The 22,870-nt window shown below is 47.5% G+C and overlaps 1 protein-coding gene across 2 annotated transcripts in view; it reads left to right on the top strand.

The window, feature by feature from the left end:
* The window catches only part of LOC308483757 (protein-arginine deiminase type-2-like), a 72,287-nt gene that overhangs the window by 5,717 nt on the left and 43,700 nt on the right, over positions 1–22,870 (top strand). Inside the window, exon 1 of one of the 2 annotated variants that reach the window (XM_081017956.1) lies at positions 14,761–14,916. The exons of the other annotated variant lie outside the window; for it this stretch is intronic. Within the exon in view, the coding sequence (XP_080874082.1) occupies positions 14,825–14,916 (92 nt within the window). The 5' untranslated portion in view covers positions 14,761–14,824. Of the gene's footprint in view, positions 1–14,760; positions 14,917–22,870 lie in introns of those variants that run through there. 2 annotated transcript variants of the gene reach the window in all.

The raw sequence follows: 22,870 nt of genomic DNA, 5'->3' as shown, positions 1-22,870 counted from the left end.
GACTCCGCTAACCCAGAAATAGTACCTCGGGTTAAGAACTTTGCTTCAGGATGAGAACAGAAATCGTGCAGCAGCGGCAGCAAGAGGCCCCATTAGCTAAAGTGGTGCTTCAGGTTAAGAACAGTTTCAGGTTAAGAACGGACCTCCGGAATGAATTAAGTACTTAACCCAAGGTACCACTGTACAGTTACTTATCTCCTTGGCTCATGGGGTTGCATAACTCCATACCCTCCAATATTTCTCTGATGAAAATAGGGGTGTCCTAAGGAAAAGTGGGACATTCCAGGTTCAAATCTGAAACCAGGGCAGCTTCTGTAAATCTGGGAACTGTCCCTGGAAAATAGGACACTTGGAGGGTCTGCAAAATTATCAAGGGGACGGAGCGGCTCCCCGTGAAGAAATATTGCAGCGTTTGGGATATTTTAATTCAGAGAAAAATAAGAGGTGACATGCATTGCAGGGGGTTTGACTAGATGATCCCGGGGTCCCTTCCGATTCTACAATTCTATGATTCTGTGATGGATTAGGCATAGCCTGGAGAAAATGGACAGAGAAATCACCACCCATAACACTATAATTTGTTGACATTCAATGAAGCTGAATGTTGGAAGATTCAGGATAGATAAAAGAAACTCCTTCATGCAGCGCAGTGTTAAACTGTGGAACTCCCTCCCACAGCATACATGGGTGGCCACCAACTTGGGTGGCTTTAAAGGGGGATAAGAGAAATTAATGGAGTATCTTGGTAGACCCACTAAATGATTTCCCTGCCTGGTGTAGCAATTGCAATGGGCTCTGCTAAATGCTGTGTGACTTTTAATTGTATTTTTACAGCTGCCTGAATGAAGCCTACAGGCTGCTGGTGGTTCATGAACCACCATATGGAAACCCCTGATTTAGAGTATGTGCACCCTGCTTCTCATTATTAGTCATCAGTAATAATACCAGTGAAGTATGTAACAATATAACACAATTCAGCATCTGGAGCATTATAGAATAAGAACAGGAAAATAGGTCTCTGCCCCAAGGAGTCTACATTCCTTTTTTCTTTTCTTTTCTTGGTAATCCCCAGTATCTATTTGGCACGCATACAGCTTATCCTCTTACTTAATAATAATTTTATTATTTGTACCTCACCCTTCTGTCTGGGTTGCCCCAGCCACTCTGGTTGGCGTCCAACACATATAAAAAAATAACAATAACAAAAACCAATACAGGGCTGCGTTTGGATGTCTTCCAAAATTTGTATAGTTCTTTCTTTCCTTGACATCTGAAGGGAGGGTGTTCCACCGGGCAGACACTACTATCAAGAAGGCCCTCTGCCTGGTTCCCTGTAATTTTACTTCTTGCAGTGAGGGAACCACCAGAAGACCCTCAGAGCTGGACCTCAGTGTCCAGGCTGAATGATGGGGGTGGAGACGCTCCTTCAGGTATACAGTGGTACCTCTGGATACGAACGGGATCCGTTCCAGAGCCCCGTTCGCATCCTGAAGCGAATGCAACCCGCATCTGCGAGTGCCCGGGTCACAAATTGCCGCATCTGCACATGCGCGTAACGTCGTTTTGAGTGTCTGCGCATGCGCGGGCGGTGAAACCCAGAAGGAACACATTCCGTTACTTCTGGGTCACCGTGGAGTGCAACCCGAAAACACTCAACCTGAAGCAACTTCAACCCGAGGTATGACTGTACTGGGCCAAGGCCGTTTAGGGCTTTAAAGGTCAGCATCAACACTTTGAATTGTGCTCAGAAATGTACTGGGAACCAATGTAGATCCTTTAGGGCAGAGGTCAGCAAACTTGTTCAGCAGGGGTCCACTGTCCCTCAGACCTTGTGGCGGGCCGGACTATATTTATTTTCTGTAGGGAGCGGGGAGAGAATGAATTCCTGTGCCCCACAAATAACCCAGAGATGCATTTTAAATAAAAGGACCCATTCTACTCATGTGAAAACGAGCTGATTCCCAGACCATCCGCAGGCTGGATTTAGAAGGTTATTGGGCTGGATCTGGCCCTTTGGGCCTTAGTTTGCCTACCCATGCTTTAGGGCCAGTGTTATATGGTCCCAGCAGCTACTCCCAGTCACCTGTCTATCTGCTGCATTCTGGATGGTTTGTGGTTTCTGAGTCCCCTTCAAGGGTTGCCCCAGGTAGAGCACCTTGCAGTAGTCCAAGTGGGAGATAACCAGAGCATAGACGACCGTGGCGAGACAGTGCGTGGGCAGATAGGGTCTCAGCTGGTGTACCAAATGGAGCTGGTAGACAGCTGCCCTGGGCGCAGAATTAACCTGCGCCTCCATGGACAGCCATGAGTCCAAAATGACCCCCAGGCTGCGTACCTGCTGAACTTTGATGTAGGGAAGCCACACACAGCCCAAGCGTGGGAGGCAAAGTGTGGCTGGCAACCTGGGCGCACTTGCCCACGTGCCAGGACTGGGGCCGTCAGGAACATAATCCCGGCTTTGTAGAACAACCCGCCAATTTGTCATGCGGAATTGATGACAAAACCGACGAGGGGCGTGTGGGAAAGGCTCGATTTCACAACCGGACTGGTTTGTTTGGGTGCCTTTGTTTCCCTTCTCTGGGTGTTTCTGCAAGGGATTTGTTAATGGATGGTTTTTGATGGGAGAGAGGTGTGATCCCTCGGGTTACAGAGCGGGCACTTGAGAGAGAGAGAGTACAGGTTCCAATCCTGCCTTGTGCAGAGAGGTAAATAATTCAGAACAGCTTCCAGGGCGTCGCTCACCCTCTGACCCAGATCTGTGGACCTTGAAATGTTACTGGACAACAACTCCCACCATCTTCTCTGACTTTTGCTTCAGCCAGCTGATGGGAGTTGGCAGTCCAACTCCATCTGGAAGGCCAAACATGATGTTCCCCATTCTGGGACTAGACCAGGGGTCTGCAACCCGCGGCTCCGGAGCCGCATGTGGCTCTTTTACACCTTTGCCGTGGCTCCGGGGCGGATACTAGCGAGGGGAGGAGGCACATTATGCACCCCGACACTCCCCACTGTGGCGGGCGCTGTACTGGCTGTGACGTCGCATGGGGGCGGTGCGTGCGTTAGTCACACACCGTCCCGACGTCACCTTCCCACCCGCTGTCAGATCGGAGGGCAGCAGGGCACATGCTTTAAATGTCACAATGGTTTTGCGGCTCCCAGTGTTTTTTTCTTCGGAAACGGGTCCAAGTGGCTCTTTTTGTCTTAAAGGTTGCAGACCCCTGGACTAGACCATCATTTGCCTTTACAGTGGTACCTCAGGTTACATACGCTTCAGGTTACAGACTCCGCTAACCCAGAAATAGTACCTCGGGTTAAGAACTTTGCTTCAGGATGAGAACAGAAATTGTGCTCCGGCGGCGCGGCAGCAGCAGGAGGCCCCATTAGCTAAAGTGGTGCTTCAGGTTAAGAACAGAAATTGTGCTCCGGCGGCGCGGCAGCAGCAGGAGGCCCCATTAGCTAAAGTGGTGCTTCAGGTTAAGAACAGTTTCAGGTTAAGTACGGACCTCTGGAACGAATTAAGTACTTAACCTGAGGTACCACTATACTTGCTGGGCCACACCCGGGTCACCCCTTGTCTGCCTCCCTCAGTCCGTGCCTGCTCACCATAAGCCTGGGCTACTCTGCCGCCTTCGCCCTGGGGACGGGGGACGGGGGGCATCTGGCTGCGGCCCCTCAGAATTTTGCACCCGGGGCCATGCCACTGAAACATACATACATTCAGTGCTTTTTTCTGGGGGGATGCAGGGACGCGTACCCCTAAACATTTTTTGAATCTAACTGGAGAAGAAACTAAAAGGGCTGTCAATGGCTGCAAGGATGAAGTTGGTGGCTGTGGTTTTTTTGTGGGGGGGGAGTGTGTAATGTCCCACCCCATTCTGATCATCTGGGGAAGCCAAACCCTCACCCGCAAACCCATTCCCAGCGCAGCGCCGCTTGTGTTGAGCGTTTGCGGAGCTTGCTGCGTGCTCTGGGGTATCTGCAGGCGCAAGATCAAGCAAGGGCTCCTACTATTTCCTGGGGGGCGTACACAGATTTTTGTGGTGTGTGTATGTTGGGGTGCCATGGAATGGAGCTTGTCACCAGCGGTAAAAAGAAGGGGAGAGGTTGGCGTGAGCAGGGGAACAGGCTGTTTGTTTGGCGTGGGTTACTGGCAAGGAGATGATTCAGCTCTCCAAAGAGCGCTTTCCTTTTTTGTGCATGCGTGTGTTTGTTTTGGATTGCAGCCATCCCCTGGTCTGATTCCTCGGAAGTAAGTCTCAGCAGTCAAAATGAGAGTACCCCTAAACATTTTTTTAAGAAAAAAAGGCACTGCGTACATTAGTACATAAACAATCTGAATTTGTACAGGAGAACAATCCTTGACTCTTAATGACCCCAAATATTTCCTCTGCAAAAGTTACTATCTTGGAGAAACCTCTCCCAATGGTTCTTTTCACTTACAAGTCCTTCAGCTCCTGTCGATTTTTGCATTGAGAGAAAAAGGATGAGAGAAAGGTACTTCGCACATGCTCTGCAGCACGCCTTTGTTATTCGGAAGCCCTGTCTCTTAATCCTAGGTAGGGTGTGTGCAGACCCCAATTACTAAGCATTGAGAGAAAGGCACTTTGCACGTGCTCTGCAGCACACATAAATCATTTGCTTATTCCACCAGCAAACATCTCCTGTCCGGGCCGCAAAGAAAATGACCCAGGACACCTTCCTCCTGAACTGCAAAGTGCAGGGGGTTAGACTAGATGACCGTTGGATCCCTTTCCCACTCTGCAGTTCTATGGTCCTAACTCTGTTCTGTTTTCCGGGGCTTGGAGGTGGTGAGCTGGCAACCTCTAGTGGAGCCAGCGCCAAACTGCAGGTGGTTTCGCCAATCTGGGGAGGAGGATGTCTCCGTCTGTGACCTACAAGTATGAGTTTGTTTTTTTTTTTTTTTTTATAATGATATTTTATTAAAAATTTTCCACAAAAAAAAGTTAACATCCACAAAGGAAACAACAAAGATAAGAAAAAAAAAATCACCAAACATCAACAATTCCAACAGCAACAAACAAAAAGAAAAAACAGAAAAAGAAGAAAAAATACAAAAAAGAATTTTAGCATAAAAAAGAACACTCTTTTATATTAGTAACTTTCAAAACCTTACTTTCTTTGCTTCCACCCGCCTTCCCTTCTTGTATTCTATTTTAAAAGTTAATTCAGCAAGATCGTTTAATATTCATTCTAGATTTTTATCCATCCCTTTATAGTCTAAATTATCTTAATCGCTAGAACCCCTTAACTTCATTTTCAGAGCCTTCAAGATTCATAAATTTTACAGTATTTTTGTAGATAAATTTTAAACTTCTTCCAATCCTCTTCCATCTGCTCCTCTCCTTGATCTCGGATTCTGCCGGTCATCTCCGCCAGTTCCATATATTCGATCACTTGCACCTGCCATTCTTCCAAGGTGGGTAAATCTTGCGTCTTCCAATGCTTTGCGATGAGTATTCTTGCTGCTGCTGTGGCATACATAAAAAAAGTTCTATCCTTCTTTGGCACCAGTTGGCCGACTATGCCCAGGAGGAAGGCCTCTGGTTTCTTCAGAAAAGTATACTTAAATACTTTTTTCAGTTCATTATAGATCATTTCCCAGAACGCCTTGATCCTTGGGCACGTCCACCAAAGGTGAAAGAATGTCCCTTCGGTTTCTTTACATTTCCAACATTTATTATCAGGCAAATGATAGATTTTTGCAAGCTTGACTGGTGTCATGTACCACCTATAAATCATTTTCATAATATTTTCTCTTAAGGCATTACATGCTGTAAATTTCATACCGGTGGTCCACAACCGTTCCCAGTCAGCAAACATAATATTATGACCAATGTCTTGTGCCCATTTTATCATAGCCGATTTAACCGTTTCCTCCTCCGTATTCCATTTCAACAGCAAATCATACATTCTCGACAGTGTCTTAGCTTTGGGTTCTAATAATGACCTACAAGTATGAGTTTGAAGGAAAGCAGAACGAAGATATTGATGTTTGACTCACCTTTATACTCCAGGCGTGAGCCCAGAATTCTACCTGCCCAGGCGCACATACTGCAGGCAGGGCCAGCTTCCTATTTCCATAATAAACAAGTCTGGTTCAGGCCACGGGTTCATCTAGCTCAGTACAGTATTGTCAACTCCGACTGGCAGCAATGGCTCTCCAGGGTTTCAGGCAGGGGACAACTCCAGTCCTTGGAGGCTGAAGCTGGGACCTTCTGCATGCCAAGCAGGGGTTCTGCCACTGAGCTACAGTCCCTCACCTAAAAATAATTTAAGAGTCTAGTCCTCATAGTTCTTGAACTGTGCATGCAATGCTGGTTCTTTAACCACTCAGCTGGGCTCCTCCCTTAAGACATCAGAGCACAGAAAGCTGCTTTATAGTGAATCAGACCATGGGTCCATCTAGCCCAGAATTGTCTACACTGACCGGCAGCAAAGGCTCTCTAGGGTTTCCCAGCCCACCTGGAAATGCCACTAGGGATTGAACCTGGGACCTTCTGTAGGCCGAGCAGCTGCTCTAGCACTGAGCTGTGGTCCTTTTTCGTTAAAAATGAAGCAAGCTTCTAGACCTCATTGTTCTGGATAAAGGGCTGATTTGAGGAGGAACGGAGGAAGCAGCCCTATACCTGGCCACACCCTGGGTCCATCTTGCTCAATATTTTCCACACTGACTTGCAGCAGGTCTCCAGGGCTTTTGGACAGATGCTCTCTCCTAGCCCTACCTGGAGATTCTGAGGACTGAACTTGGGGCATTCTGCATGCATGGAGCTACAGCTTCTCTTAAAACAGAGCAAGATTCTAGTCCTCATGGTTCTGAATTAAGGGCTGATTTAAATATCCCTTATACGAAAATCAGACCTTTGAAAAAAAAACATTGCCTGCATCTTTCAGAAGCCATATGGTCAGTTAACATGGATGCAAGTCCTCATTTTCCTGTTTTGACTTTAGAAACACAACCTTCTTCTCTTTAGCAAATAGAGGCTTATTTCCTTTGTTTTAGTTTTTTACGCGACATTTGACATAGTTCAATTTACTTTCAGTATAATCATTGTTTACATTTTGACTCCCCATCCTTATGTCTGTGATGTTCCTGTTGTATTCCTTTATCTGCTGCCATAACTGCCATTTATTTTCTGTTGTAATTATAACAATCATTTATTTATTCTCCTTCCCTTGCCCATTATTCAAGTCCTGCTTGCGATTTCGTTTGGCTATATAGTTTTTTCTCAGAGAGTCCGAAAAGAGCCTCCACTCTTCGACAAAGTTCTTGTCCTTTTGATCTCTTATTCTTGCTGTCAGCTTCGCCATCTCTGCAAAGTCCATTGATTTCAAGATCCATACTTCTTTCGTTGGGACCTCTTCTTTTTTCCACTTCTGCACATACAGGATTCTGGCTGCGTCAGTAGCATACATAAACAACTTAACCATCTCTTTTGGAATCTCTGCCCCTATAATCCTTTAGGCATCTTGGGAGCAGTCATTTTAAACATCTTCTTTAATTCATTATGTGCAAAATGGGGCTTATTTCCAAGTAAACGTGTTGTAATAAATGAAAATCTGCCCTTATTCCCTTATGGGGGACACAAGAGCCCGTATAGATTCCTTTGTAGGTTCTCCATCGGTCGGAGGGAAAAAAACAGAGGCCAACCAGAGAATATTGAGAAGCAAAGCAGCTTGTAAGCCTGATCTTTATTGAACTGTTGCAACAGGCTGCCCCCTTCACACACAGGAGAAGGAGGAGGGCCCAGAACCAAGGTGTGTCTGCCCTTATATAGACATTTTAAATTGCCCACCTTGGAGTCAAAGACCACCCCCAGAAACATCATAACCTACATCACAGAAGGGGTGTAGTTCAAGACCACCACCCCAGATACATCATACCTACATCACAGAAAGGGCGGGCTAAAGCAGAAATCTGAGTGGGTTGTTTACCTCTTGTCTGGCAAGTTACCTGTTGATGTTTACTGGACTGGTACCCTGGGGAGCCTGGCCAGTCTTTTGTAATGATAAGTACATAAGTACTTAGTTCCTGAGCCCAAGTCACAGGCTCACCCTATTCATACACAGACATACCCTTAAGACAGGATTTGTGAAGGAAAAGACAATGGGGAGGCTCTTCCATTTGACCTTGCAGAAAAAACACCTGGTCAGCCTGGGAGTCAAAATGGCTCCATGAATGCTTTCCTGTGCAGCTTCAGACATGTGGCCTATATATCTATATGTGTTTCCTTGGTACATTTATGAACCTTTATTATATACATAAGACCTTAATTTATTTATTTCAGTGTTTAATCTTACAGCCACCCTGCTCTGCTCCTGCAGTCATGACGGTGCAATGATGTGTGAGTTTCAGCTGCAAAACTGCACATGCTCAGAAGTCTGTACTATAAATCCCCACAGAGGGAGCCATCTATGGAATAATAAGCCATATGACCCTTTTCAGGACAAAAGATTTGTGAGCCCTGCCAGAGGCGTTGACAGGCAGTAAGGTGCTGAGGTGCTTGTTCTATTTTAAGGTTCTCCACTGAGCATCAATGCTATTCCATTTATTTATTTATTTATTTAGAAAAGCCTGGATCCATTTCCAAGGGAGCTCAAGGGGCCTCCAAAATTCCCCACCCACCCTCAGAACTTTCCCTTGGGTTTGCAGTGTTCTGGCTTTTATTAAAACACATAGTGCAATGTTTCAAAGTTTAGAAATCACAAAGTGTTGTGAGTAGGTAGGGATCAGGGTGTGGTCTCAGCCTCTTGCTGCGAAAAGGGAAGTAAGTTGTTAGCCCTTCAGGTGCAAGCAGAAGGCAGATCTGTAAGTGAAGATAAACAGAAAAAAATATAAAAATGAAATACAGTAAAACGAGGCTTGCATAAAACTAACATTTTAAAGATTCTACTACAGTGGTACCTCGGGTTAAGTATTTAATTCATTCCGGAGGTCCGTTCTTAACCTGAAACTGTTCTTAACTTGAAGCACCACTTTAGCTAATGGGGCCACCTGCTGCTGCCGCACCGCTGGAGCACAATTTCTGTTCTCACCCTGAAGCAAAGTTCTTAACCTGAAGCACTATTTCTGGGTTAGCGGAGTCTGTAACCTGAAGCGTCTGTAACCTGAAGCGTATGTAACCTGAGGTATCACTGTATCTGTATTACGGCAATGACTTTATTGGATCAGCCGAAATTTCATGAAATGCTTTGCAAGCTTTTGAATTCTCCAGAACTCTTCATCAGGTTAGAACAGGGGTCAGCAAACTTACCGCACCTCATGGAGTGCCAGAGGGCAGGGGAGCGCATGCCCATACACGTGCGCACACGCTATTTCCGGTGCACTTCCGGGTTGGAGGAGCACCGGAAATAGCTTGTGCGCATGTGCACGGGCCTCCTCCAACCTGGATGTGCACCGGAAATAATGCTTGCACATGCGCACAACTCTTGCGCATGCGCACAATGCTTGCGCATGTGCACAAGCTATCTCTGGTGCTCCTCCGACCCGGAAGTGGGCAGCCGCACAGCGCAGTGCTGGTAAGAGCAAGTGGCGGCAGCGGGGGTTGCCGTGGGCTGGATAAACAAGTCCCTCGGGCCTTATCCGGTCCAGGGGCCTTAATTTGGGGACCCCTGGGTTAGAAGGTAAACAGAGCAGTTTCAGGAGAGGAGGTTTCTAGCACAAGAGGACAGAAATTCCTATCCACTGCATGTGGCATAACAAAAGCCACCAGACAATCAACACCATACATGCATTGTTTGAGGCTTCCCCCAAAGAATCCTGGGAATTATAGTTTGTTAAGGGTCTCTTAGCAACTCTCAGGACCTTTAGCAAACTATGGTTCCCAGAATTATTTGGGGGAAGCCCAAAGTGGTAGATAAGAGTGTTTTAAAAGTATGGTGCAGATGTGACCAGTGTATCACTTAAATATTCCTGCATTGCAGGGGGTTTGACTAGATGACCCTCATGGTCCCTTCCAACTCTACAATACTATGATTTCTATGAAACATTTCTTTTTTAAGGGAATCCAAAAGCCATATTGTGCAGGAAATCCACAGGCAGTCTCCATCCGAGACATAGTTTTAGTCCTAAACTTCAGGATAGTGACCCAAAAGACCCAGAAACCCATCCATTGATGTAGCTGCAACTCGCTAAGGAAAACACACTCTGCATATGCCCAGAGGCAACCAGCTTTTAAATAGATCTATATGTACTGGGTTTGCATCAGGGTGTTCTAAGCAGCTCTCAGAGTGAAACCCGCCTCAGATAATCAAGCCCTGCCCTAAAAACTTTGCAATCTACCCACAGCTGTGCTGGGGCCACCCAGGGACTCTGACTTCTGGAAGGCCAAATGCGTTCCCATTGCAAGTGTCCCTAGGAGCCCTTGTCCCCATGAGCTCTTCAGAGGAACAGTCAAGGTCCCTATAAATTCTGGTGCTTGATCCTCCAAATCCCGGCAGGAGGTAACCTGAGTCCTTTTTGGCACCGTCAAAAATCCCACAATGGAGCACTTAGAAGAGATAAACAGTCTTGTTTGTTTCAACCCACGAGAACCTGCACTTTGCAAAAAGAAAACAAGCCTTTCTGAATGCCGCTTTGTACATCTTGAAACAAACAAGCTTTCTGTGGGAATGTTCAGGGTGGCAGGAGAAGATATATTATTTATTAATATCCTTCCTAACTTGCGCTAGCAAGTTTCTTTACTTAGCAGAGTTTAAATTCCCCTTTTACATGTACAGCAGATAGCTGGTTGCAAGCTTGTGTGAGCTTCTCACTATTGTGTCAGACTGAATTGTATGTTCCTGGTAAGTTCCCTTGAATGTCTCTTAAAAGAATAAAGACGCCACAATCTTATTCAAAGTCAATAAAAGAAGTTTACTTACATCAGTTCACAGTTGAATCCCTGAAAGCAGACTTAGTCACAAATATGTGCATGTGGATCTACCCCATATAGGGGGATAATCCCAGTGCTCCTACTAGCTGAGAGCTAACAGAGCAGTCCTAGCTAAGAAGCTGGTCAAACGAAGAAGGAAGTGAAAAAGAGGGAGAGGGTGGCAGCATGCCTTGTCCTTTTGTTACCTGGACACGTTAGGCCATGCCCACCTTCAATCACATGCAAAAGGAAGGATGCTCCAGCCAGGAGGAACAGGAAGTTTTGAATGGCTGGACCAAACATTCCCTCGCATGTCTTCTCTAGCATTTCAAGGAATGTTGTACTTGACTGCTCTCAGTGGATTACATCCAGGGCCGTCTTAAGCATATCTGGCACTGTGGTTCAAAGATCCCTCCGGCGCCCCCCGTTTCCCAGAGTTGCTCTCCTCCTGCGGAGGCTTGGGAAGGAAGCTGCATGCCCACCAGCCATATAGTTGGCATGGCGCAGCTTCCATCCTAAACCTCTGCAGGGATCGCTCTCCTCCCGCTGAGGCTTTGGAGGCAAGCTGCACGCCCGCCAGCCATATGGGTTGACGGGGCACAGCTGGTGGGCTTGCAGATAAAGGGGAGGCCGCTGGCAAAGCCGCACAGCTTCCCCACTCGCTGGGGCACCCCGAGAGGCCAGCGCCCTGGCGCACCGCACCAATAAGCCCAATAGGAAAGACGGCTCTGATTACATCCCACACTTCCTTGACACTTCCTTGTCATTGATTTCTTCATCGCCTTTCCAACAACCGGCTCAAGGCAATGCACACAACAGATGGTTAAAAACAGTTAAGGTTCATATAATTGTAGAGTTGAAAAGGACCCCCAAGCATACAGCCCAACCCCTTGCAGTGCAGGAATCGCAGCTAAAGAATTCCTAGCAGATGGTCATCCAGCTTCTGTTTAGAAACCTCCGATGAAGGAGCGTCCACCACCTTCTGAGGTGGTTAAAAGCATAAAAACAAATGCATTTAAACTGAAGCTAAAACTGTACAAATTTGCAATGGGTGGGCACTCCAGGAGTGTACCCCAAATTTCCCCAAATTGCAGAGAAAGACTGTCCACTGGAGGCAGCTATTTCCCAGAGGAATTTGTCTTCTCTCACTGGCCTTCTTGTTCAAGAGCCCAAATCAACTTCCAAACAATTGTGGTTAGATTACTGCAATGCACTCTGTGTGGGGCTTCCGTTGAAGATAGCCAGGGAACTACACCTGGGAGAGAATGCGGTTCCCTAGCTGTTGGGGGGCGGGCAGCAGGGTTGGATAGTGAAATGGAATTACCCAACATAGATCTCGAAGGCGCTGCAACTGGACCCAATTCAGGATTGGAAAGGTTGCAGCATTTGGGATTTTTTGAGTCTAGGGAAAAGGCGAATAAGAGACAGCATGACAGAAGTTTATAAAATTATTCCTGGCATGGAGAAAGTGGGTAAATAATAGGTTTTCTCCCTCTCTCATAACACTAGAACTGGTGGGAAATTTGGGGGGAAATTCTGCCCCACATCAGAGGAAGCTGCTGAGCTCAGTTTACCTCCTAGCCTGATCCCCGTTCTTGTTACCCTGCAAATCCCCACAGACAGACTTGGGGGGGGGGGACTGGATGGTGGTGGGGCAGGGGCAAAAGATTTCTATTCAGGGCAGCTGTCATAGAATCATAGAATGATAGAGTTGGAATAGACCACAAGGGCCATCGAGTCCAACCCCCTGCCAAGCAGGAAACACCATCAGAGCACTCCTGACATATGGTTGTCAAGCCTCTGCTTAAAGACCTCCAAAGAAGGAGACTCCACCACACTCCTTGGCAGCAAATTCCACTGTCGAACAGCTCTTACTGTCAGGAAGTTCTTCCTAATGTTTAGGTGGAATCTTCTTTCTTGTAGTTTGGATCCATTGCTCCGTGTCCACTTCTCTGGAGCAGCAGAAAACAACCTTTCTCCCTCCTCTATATGACATCCTTTTATATATTTGAACATGGCTATCATATCACCCCTTAACCTCCTCTTCTCCAGGCTAAACATGCCCAGCTCCCTTAGCCGTTCCTCATAAGGCATCGTTTCCAGGCCTTTGACCATTTTGGTTGCCCTCCTCTGGACACGTTCCAGTTTGTCAGTGTCCTTCTTGAACTGTGGTGCCCAGAACTGGACACAGTACTCCAGGTGAGGTCTGACCAGAGCAGAATACAGTGGCACTATTACTTCCCTTGATAATTTAGCACAGTTAATGGTGACATTTGTGGCTTGCCAGTGGAGACACTCACTGCACCAGAATGTTGACAAGGTGGATGAATACCCAGCTGAGCAGTGGCATGCGTTATTCTCCACCAGATCCCCTGGCACCAGCTCTGAATTTTTCTTCTGCAATCCACCCTGTCACCCACTCCGCTTGCAAAGGCCCACCCTCAGTTGCATATCTTAATTAAAGCATATCTGGCCACAGAGACCTTAAAAGACTCTAGGTGGGCTCCCTCCTTTTCTCATTGAATTTTCCAGCTGACTTGGCTTGCCTCTTCCCCACCTAATTTAGTTGTGATGCTTGCATTGTGGGGAGTTGGACCAGACAACCCTCTTACAGGAATTTACAACAACCCTATGATTTGGTTTCATTTTAGTTAGGAGAAAAGAAGCATTGCTGCCTCTGGCCGTGGAGGAAGAGCATAGCCACATCAATAGCTCCTCCATGAATCTGTCCAATGCTCTCTTGAAGCCATCAAAGTCAATGGCCTTCACTGCCCTCCTGCAGGAGAGATTCCCATTCAGCTCTCCACTGCCTAAAGATGGACTTCCTTTTAGCGGTCCTGAATCTTCCAGGATTCCATCTGAAGGAAACAGCTCTCCTCTTTGCTGAGCATCCCAAGGAGGTTGGCAGTCCAAGGTAGACTTCTTCTTAACTTGGAGGCTCTACTTCTCTGCGATGTCTTATAGCCAGGGATGGGCCTGCAGAAGAACCTCTTGGCCAAGCATCTTGCCATCTAAAGGGGCCACCCAAGGATGAATTCATCCCTTCGCATCTATTTTTAAAAATTGTCTACATCTTACCCAGAAGCACAATTTGATTTTTTACTTACATTCATTTTTTCAACTTAAGCAGTAAATACCAGCATTGCTTTAAGGCCTAAGTAACTTTTCTTTGGAACTCTTGATCCATTCTGAACTACATTATACTATACTTGGGGTTGGACTAGATGACCGTTGGGTGCCCTCCCAACTCTACAATTCTATGATTCCTTATCTGTGCATGCCTGGAAAGAATATAAGATCAGGGTTCTGTAGATAGGGAGCAATAAAGTGGGCAGTCTGTTTACACAACAAATGTTAAAGAAATAGTAAAATGTCACAGTCAGAATACTTAATAGTGCAAAGATTTTTGGGACAAAAATGAATCTATTTCTCTCTTATCCCTGACAAATAAACATCTCCCCCTGCATGGATTTGTCCCCCCCCCCCTTCTTAAAAACAAACTATGGTCTTTCGGTTCCTGCTGCTTAAAGCTTTCCCTATGTTTAAACCATGTTGCAAACCGCTGCGGCACATTTATTTTTTTTTACGACGCAGCGGTATATAAATGCTTTTGCAACTAAAGAAATGCGCTCTGCACCTGCTCAGAGGCACGGTGGGAGAGCTAAGTCCCAGGTGACCTCTAGGGGCGCTACGCCGGGCGCTTCTCTGGCTCCGCAAACAATTTAACACCCCCCCCGCCCCCGACTTTGCTAAAAATACAGTTCGGTCTCTTTAATGGAGAGCTGGGCGATTTGCTCTCTCTCTTTCTTTTCAAATGGCTTTGATTGACAGCCTCCTTCCCTCCCCCCCCCCCGCACCGAGGGGCGGGGCCGGGTTTAGGCAGGCAGCGGCCGGCGGGCGGCGGGACTCAGTGGCCACCTGTGGGACCAACCGAGGCGGCTCCTCCCGGCGCGATGGGGCGCGATCGGACGCTTCGGCTGCAGTTCGGGAACCGGATCGAGGTGGTTTGCGTGGTGGGCACTCGCCTCTGCACCGACGTCTATGGGTGAGGCCGCCTATACTTCCATCTCCCCCCCACCCAAAAAAAAGTTTTGCATCTTCAGAAAGGGAACCCCCCGCCGCATCAGAAGGACCCAGCACGACTTTCCAAGGGACTCTCCTGCGCGCGCCCTAAGTCTTAGGTCCTTTGGATCTCTCCTTCCCAAATAGCCCCACCCCCAAAAATTGCATCCTCCGAAGGGGACCCCCGCTGCTGCATAAAAGCACCCCCCGAAAAGCACATTTCTTTTCGATTCCCATCCTCTATTTAGCCCAGCATCTGCTGCCACCCCCCAGCAAGAAATCCTTTTCAAAGCAACCCCTTCCTATATTGACACCCCCAACCCCCTGTTGGTTTTGCTGCCGGACCCTCACTATTACCCACCCCACCCCCATGCTGACACCTGCCTATCCTCACCCATATTCCTTTAGTTCTGGCAATCCCCCCCCCCCCACTTTCTAATCACCCCTCCCAGCAAAATGTCTCTCCACCATCTTCTTAGGTGCAAGCAACCTCCTTTAGCATCACCTGTTATTGCCAGATATCGGTGCTCCGATTTTCATTTCCCTATATTTGGGAGCTGCACCCCACCCCCTGCTGCCGATATTTCCAGAGTCTGGAGAAACCCCCTGCTCAGTGGCAGAGCAGCTGCCTTGCATGCAGAAGGTCCCAGGTAGGGCTGGGAGAGGCTTCCTACACGAAATTCTTGGAGAGCTCAGTACAGATTTTTGTTTCAAAGGTTGTGGTTTGCCACTGGAACCCCCTTCCGATGTGCTGCATTTAAAACCTGGACCCCCACCTTCCCCTAAGGCATGGGTAGACAAACTAAGGCCCGGGGGCCGGATCCAGTCCAATCGCCTTCTAAATCCAGCCCGTGGACGGTCCGGGAATCAGCATGTTTTTACATTAGTAGAATGTGTGCTTTTATTTAAAATGCATCTCTGGGTTATTTGTGGGGCATAGGAATTCGTTCATTCTCCCCCCCCCCAAAAAAAAAATAGTCCGGCCCCCGACAAGGTTTGAGGGACAGTGGACCGGCCGCCTGCTGAAAAAGTTTGCTGACCTCTGCCCTAAGGCCTCTCGGAAACCTTTCAGAATTATTTGCTGAGGAGTAGTGGTATGAAAAGTCTGTCTTTAGTTGGTGAAGCGGTCTGCAAGGTTCTGGCTATACAGAACTATTTCTCACTTGCAGCTTCGAAGCTGTGCTTAGGAATGCCTGCAACTCCTTTAAGTGACTTGGCTCATTGATGAAACACTAACATGACTGGGAGCCCCATGGGGTGTCTGTAGGAGAGGAGGCGTAAAGCAGCCAAAAGCAAGTGTTGGGCTAGGACGTGGGCGTCCCGAGTTCAAATCCAGATCAGCCATGCGAAGCTTACCTGATGGCCTCAAAGGCCACTCACTGTCTCTCAGCCTAGCCTACCTCACAAGGTTGCTGTGAGGATTAAGAACAGGGAGGGGAAAACCTTGAGGAAAGGTGGGCTGTACATGCAATGATAAATTTAAGTGAATAATGGAGCATGCCTCGCTCACACCTGATGCCTTGTATATTCAGCTGTTAGCCAACGAAGTGTTACTCAGAACAGGCCCATTGGAGCTGAGTTAGCCGTGTCCATTAACTTCAACTGGTCTGCTCTCTGAGCAGGAGTGGAACTTGTTACAGCCTATGGTTTTTGATAGCCACCTTCATGTTTGGTGTGACGCAGCGTCCTGTGTTAACCTGCAGTTCTGCCGATTCCTCCACCCTCGGCTCATTGGGGAGATCCCCCTGCTGTATTTTTCCACGGAAGTGTGATCTTTCCTGGAAAACTGGAGCCTGCTTTGCCTTGGACTCTTAGCTGTGGTTCTCAGCACCAGGACACCTCCTATACTAGGATGGGGCTCTGATTCCCCCCCCCCCTAGAAAAGGGGGTTATTGATGAGTACTGTACCCGATGGTTTTGCTCTGCCCTCCACATTCAGACGCAGCCATGCTTCTGAATCCCAGTTATTGGAAACGGCAGGAGGAGAGATTTGCTCTTGCGTTTGAATCATTCTGCTTGTGGGTTTGGGGCACCTGGTTGGCCACAGGATGCTGGACTAGATGGGCCACTGGCCTGATCCAACAGGCTCCTCTTACGTACTTCTTTTCCCCATTATCCACTTTCTTTTACTCCTGCCCTGTGGCAAAACTTCTCCTGTGGTCAGCTCAGCCACCCAAGCAGCTGTTTGAGGTCAACCCGGGAATCCTTTCCCTGAGCATGCGAGTGTTGAGATTAAATCTCAATCCTTCAAATTCCTGCTCAAGTAAGGGGTTTCTTGGTGCCGTGAGTGGGTGCCAGAGATGGAGAGAGTGACCTGTCATCTCTGTCTCTGATGAGGGAGGGCTGTCAAGAGCCATGTCTTCAGCACAGAGGTTTCAATGACAAATATATATACAGGATATATATATTTAAAACCCTTTAGGCTTTCCAGACTCCAGCATGCTTTTCATGTCTTTGAACCGCCTGGAAATGACAAGCCCGTTGGTTCCAGGTGTATGAGGGTCAGTGGTGAGAGAGCAACACTCTGCATATGCTCAGGGGTGCGCTTCCTTTAGGGTGTAAGGTTGTACATTTCAGGAGCAGAACAGAGCTTTGGGGTTGGTTCTGCTGCTAAATTCTAACATGCATAGGAGCACAATCCTGTGCATGTTTTCTTCCTGAGTAAATCCCACTGTGTTCAGTGGGGCATACTCCCAGCACAGCATGCATCCAGTGACACTCTTTAGTTCAGATTTCACAGCTCTTTTACCTGCAATGGCAAACATTGTGTGCCATTGTGAGAGGTGACACTTTCAAACCAAACATCCTCCTGGGGTTTGAAATGGTCTAGGTTGTGGGTGGGGACTTGTTGCCATCTGTCATGGATGCTTTAGCTGAGATTCCCGCATTGTAGGGGGTTGGATTAGATGACCTTTGAGTTCTCTTCCAACTCTACAATCCTATGATTCTATGAATGTTGTTAGACTAAAACTCCCACAATCCCTGATGGTTGGCTGGGCTGGCTGCTGGGAGTTGATATCCAGCAATAATACCTGAAGGGCTGTCACTTGCCTTCAATGCTCTTGGCTACCTCCATCACTGCTCTACTGTTTTCTAACGTAAGGATGGGGGACCTGTGGCCCTCCACCTCCCATCCTCTGACCATTAACCAAACTGGTTGCTGAGGCTTATCAGAGATAAAGGTAAAGGGACCCCTGACCATTAGGTCCAGTCGTGACCAACTCTGGGGTTGCGGCGCTCATCTCGCTTTATTGGCTGAGGGAGCCAGCGTACAGCTTCTGGGTCATGTGCCCAGCATGACTAAGCCACTTCTGGTGAACCAGAGCAGCACACGGAAACACTGTTTACCTTCCCGCCAGAGCGGTACCTATTTATCTACTTGCACTTTGACATGCTTTCAAACTGCTAGGTTGGCAGGAGCAGGGACCGAGCAACGGGAGCTCACCCCGTCGCGGGGATTCAAACTGCCGATCTTCTGATCGGCAAGTCCTAGGCTCTGTGGTTTAACCCACAGCACCACCAGCATTGTCTGCAGGGCCACAGGGTCCCCACTTGCCTTCACTGCCTCTGGCTCCCTCCATTGCCAATCTGCTTTTCCAAAGGCAGGGGTGGGCAACTTTAATGTCTCATCATCCCTGGTGACTGTTGGCCAGACTGGCTGCTGGGAACTGGGGTCCAATAGCACCTGAAGGGCGTTGGGTTCCCCATCCGCAAACTAGACCCTCACTTGCCTTTACTGCCCCTAGCTACCACCATCCTTGTCGTCATCCCTGACTATAGACTAGGCTGGCTGGTGCTGGCAGGAGTTGGGAGTCTAACAACACCTTGAAAACCACAAGCTCCTCATCTCTGGTCTTAACTGCCTGTAGCTACCTCTATCACCACTTTGCCTTCTTCTAATGCAAGGATGGGCAACCTGCAGTCCTAGGACTTCAAAGCATTTAACAGTCAGTCGCTCTAGAAAAGCATTTTGCACAAGCTCAGATTACTATCTTACATCTAAGTGGGGAACTTCAGGTGCATTTTGCACCTGGCTGTCGGCCACTTGCAACCAAGCCAGGATGGCGCCTGACATCTCCATCATCTGGAGGTGCATGCCTGGGGATCCTTGGATCTTGACTGTTTTCGCACACTAATGCTGTAGAATTCTATCTGTTCTATTTTATCTGCGCAGTCAGAATGAATTTCAGGAAACAAAATGCTTTTTCTGTGCAGCTGGAGCAGGAGCAGTGAACAGCGTTATAGTTAACTGTTGTCGCTTGTCTTCACTTCCCCCACTCCAATGCCCTGCTCACAGTTGTGAAGAGTATTTCTATGTTATGAATGGTCCGTGTCACCATTAAGAAAAAGAGGTCTGAACTGGCTAATATATATGTGGACTGTCCCTGGATCAAGTGACTTTTCTCAAAGTTCTTAACCTACCTCAAGATTGTCACCTTAACTAGCCAGATGTTTAACTGAGAATCAATCACAGTCAGTTCATCGTTTAAAAAATAAGAGCCGCCCCAAACTTGCAACTAGACATTCCATTTTGGCGACTGCAACCTTGGTTTAAGGAGCCATTTGGCACCTAGATTATATATCTGAGTTTCTAAGACTGGGGAAGAGACATTGGGGCTCAAGGCTGCCTTGAAACCTATGCTCTGTAACCTCTCATCCCGAATCCTAGATGTAGAAGCTGGTAGTCTGGTTGCTTGGTGGCTACGAATAGTGGGCAGCTTGCACATGTTCAGAGGTCTGTTTTGTTAGCTGTTTGTTTCGGGGTCCCGTCCCTTGCTTTGAAAACTGGCTCTGGGGGCTGAGCTGTATTGAGATGCCCCTTTACCCATTGCCTGTCTGTATTTTTAAATGGTCATCCATCCAGAGAGAACCCAGTAATCCTTTGTAAGCCTCGCCTGTCACTGCAAATGCTTGTTTGCAGCTGATTGTCCATTGTCCTGCTCGCTGAATGAGGCGTTTATGCCAGGCTTTCTGCCAGGGGCATTTGCAGATGGCACCGTCACCCTTTGTGTGATCTGTGCGTGTGTTTTAAGCAGTGGAGTTGCCAAGTCAGTTATGCCATTGGAAGTGGAATTCAGAGGGCTTTAAAGAATGCTTGTCTCTGCAGGATAATTTTTCTCCCTTTCCGATACTAAAAACACCCAGACTTCTGTGCTTAATCTTTATTATGTTTTGCTGGCCTGGAGCATAGTCGTAGCTCAGGGACAGGACATCTGCCTTGCATGCAGAAGGTCCCAGGTTCAATCCTTGACATCTCCAGGCACATCTTGAGAGAGACCCCCTGAGTCTGAAACCCTGGAGTGCCGCTGCCTGTCAGAGAAGACAATGCTGGGCTAGATGGACCAACAGTCTGACTCACTGAAAAGCAGCTTCTTAGTTAGCCCTGCGTTCAGAACCATGGGGACTGGAATCTTGCTCAATTTTATGGCAAGGGTTGCAGCTCAGTGTGCCCAGCTTCACTTCCCTCTGGCAGCATCTCCAGCATTTTTAAAATTGCATTTTATATGTGTTTGTGCATTGAGTGCAAATCATAAAGAATCTGCTTTGATTGCATAGGTCAGATCGAAGGTCGTGCAAAGAGCACCTTTAATACAGTCTTGGTGCCTGTTTGGGAATGTAGTTGAATGAATGCAAATCCTTTTAAAAAAATTACTCCGATTTCTTTCGTTTATGGGTGATATATTGGGGAAGATTCTGGGTGGCATCTGAAATCTCATTTTTTTGGCTTTTCAGAGAGCAGGGCTAGGATGTCAACTGCCCAGAGCTTTTGGGGCATGTCGACAAGACATCAGTCCTGGGTGTAACCAAGGAGGAAGCTGCGTGCTGCAAGCAGCGGGTTCCAACTGCCCTGGGGTTTCTCATTATCAGCTTCAATCTGCTGTGTCAACTGCTGCAGCTGCCCCTCTCCTCCCGGCAAGGAGTTGCAGTGGGCTGGTGCTGGCACTCGGGTCCCTTGCTAATGCAGAATCCAGCTGCCGCTGTCAGGGGTCTAGTTGACGCAGCCTTTAAAAATAGATGTGGGAAGCTTAGGGGTGTTATGCAATGGCTCCCAAAAGGGTGAAGTGGGTGGGTCGGCCAGCCACCAAAGATCCAAAAGAGGAAGGGGTTCAGGTTACTTCCCCTGACCTTGAAGCCCATGGCTTCACTACAAAAGCAAACCTGAGGCTGGGGTGTGTAGAAATCAGGGTGCTTAACAATGATAATCGCATTCTTCGGAGATCGTATTTTCTTAAACCGGTGTCATCTGGCGGTTCATGTTCAACACAGCTTGTCCTGGTTTGTAGCAGAGCCAGGGTTCTTGCTTTGAGGGTCGCAGCTCAGGTTTGGCAGGGCCCAAGAAGAGTTGAAATCTTGAGTCTTGCAAGGAGAGGCTGTCGGTTGGACAAGGAATGTGTCCCTCAAAGCAATCCAAAGGAGAAGTGGGGGAGAGAGAAAGAGAAACACAAGAAGTAACTGGCATATTTTATTGGAATCATATAATTGTAGAGTTGGAAGGGACCCCAAGTATGATAAGAAATTCAATATTACCGTATTGGCCTGAATATAAGCCTGACTTTCCCCCCAAATTCCAGCTGTGAAAAGTTAAAGCGTGGCTTATATTCGTGACCTTACAGTATGCAGCCAGGAGCGTGGGGCGCCGGCAATGCAGCTTTGCTCCCACCCCCCCCAGTATTCAGTCAGGAGCAGCATGGAATGGAGCTGCTTATATTTGGGTATTTTTTCTTTTTCTCCCCCCCCCCCAATTTTAAAGGTTCGGCTTATATTCGGGTGCAGCTTATATTCGGGCCAATACGGTATTTCTCTGTTGTTGGTGTATGTTTTGAAATAAAAAAATTCTTATCTATATAATAAATGTTCATAACTGCATATATAAACCACATGTCTGAAACCCCACAGAAAAAGTCCTGAGACCCACATTGACCTCAAAAATTTCTCTGCAAGGTCGAAGGAAAATGGAAAAGCCTCCCCATTGTCTTTTCCTTCACAAATCCTGTCTTAAGGGTATGTCTGTGTATGAATAGGGTGAGCCTGTGACTTGGCTCAGGAACTAAGTATTTATCATTACAAAAGACTGGCCAGGCTCCCCAGGGTTTCCAATCAAGTGACCATTAACAGGTAATATTCCAGACAGGAGATAAACAGCGCACTCAGATTTGCATTCAGATTTCTGTTGTAGACTGCCTCTTCTGTGATGTAGGTATGATGTATCTGGGGGGTGGTCTTGGACTACACCCCTTCTGTGAAGTAGGTATGGTGTTTCTGGGGGTGGTCTTGGACTCCAGGGCGGGCAATTAAAAATGTCTATATGAGGGCGGGCACACCTTTGTTCTGGGTCCTCCTCCTTTCCTGCGTGTGAGGGGAGCACCCTGTTGCAACAGTTCAATAAAAGATCAGGCTTACGAGCTGCTTTGCTTCTCAATATTCTCTGATTGGCCTCTGTTATTTTATCCGACCAATGGAGAACCTGCAAAGGACTCTATAAGGGCTCTTGTGTCCCCCATAAGGGAATAAGGGCAGATTTTTGTTTATTACAGTTTCTATTGCGGTTGGGAGGGCTGGAGTCCGTATTCTGCCTTTCTTGAAGCTTCAGGAGTCGCCTGAAGCTTCAGATTTTGCACCTGGCTATCGGCAACTTGCAACCAAGTGAAGATGCCAGGGCTCCAGGATAGTGCCTGAGTATCTGCACAATCTGGAGGTGCCTTTCTGGGGATCCTTGGGTCTTGCCTGTTTTCACACACTAGCAACACAATCATGTAGAACCAAAAAGTCATACTGAAAAACGTGACTTTAGAGCTGTCTGGCCCAAAAAAATGGCAACTAGGCATTCTGTTTTGGCAACTGTAACTCTGATTTAAGGAGCCATTCGGCACCCAGCTTATATATCTGAGTTTCTCACACTGTCGCCAGGTATATATAGGAAAGGGCGAGGAAGGAGG

Source organism: Podarcis pityusensis (assembly GCF_964106645.2).
Source record: "Podarcis pityusensis genome assembly, chromosome: 8".
Taxonomy (NCBI): Eukaryota; Metazoa; Chordata; class Lepidosauria; order Squamata; family Lacertidae; genus Podarcis; species Podarcis pityusensis.
The sequence above is the reverse complement of the archived record's forward strand: the minus strand, read 5'-3'. Positions and strand labels throughout refer to the sequence as shown.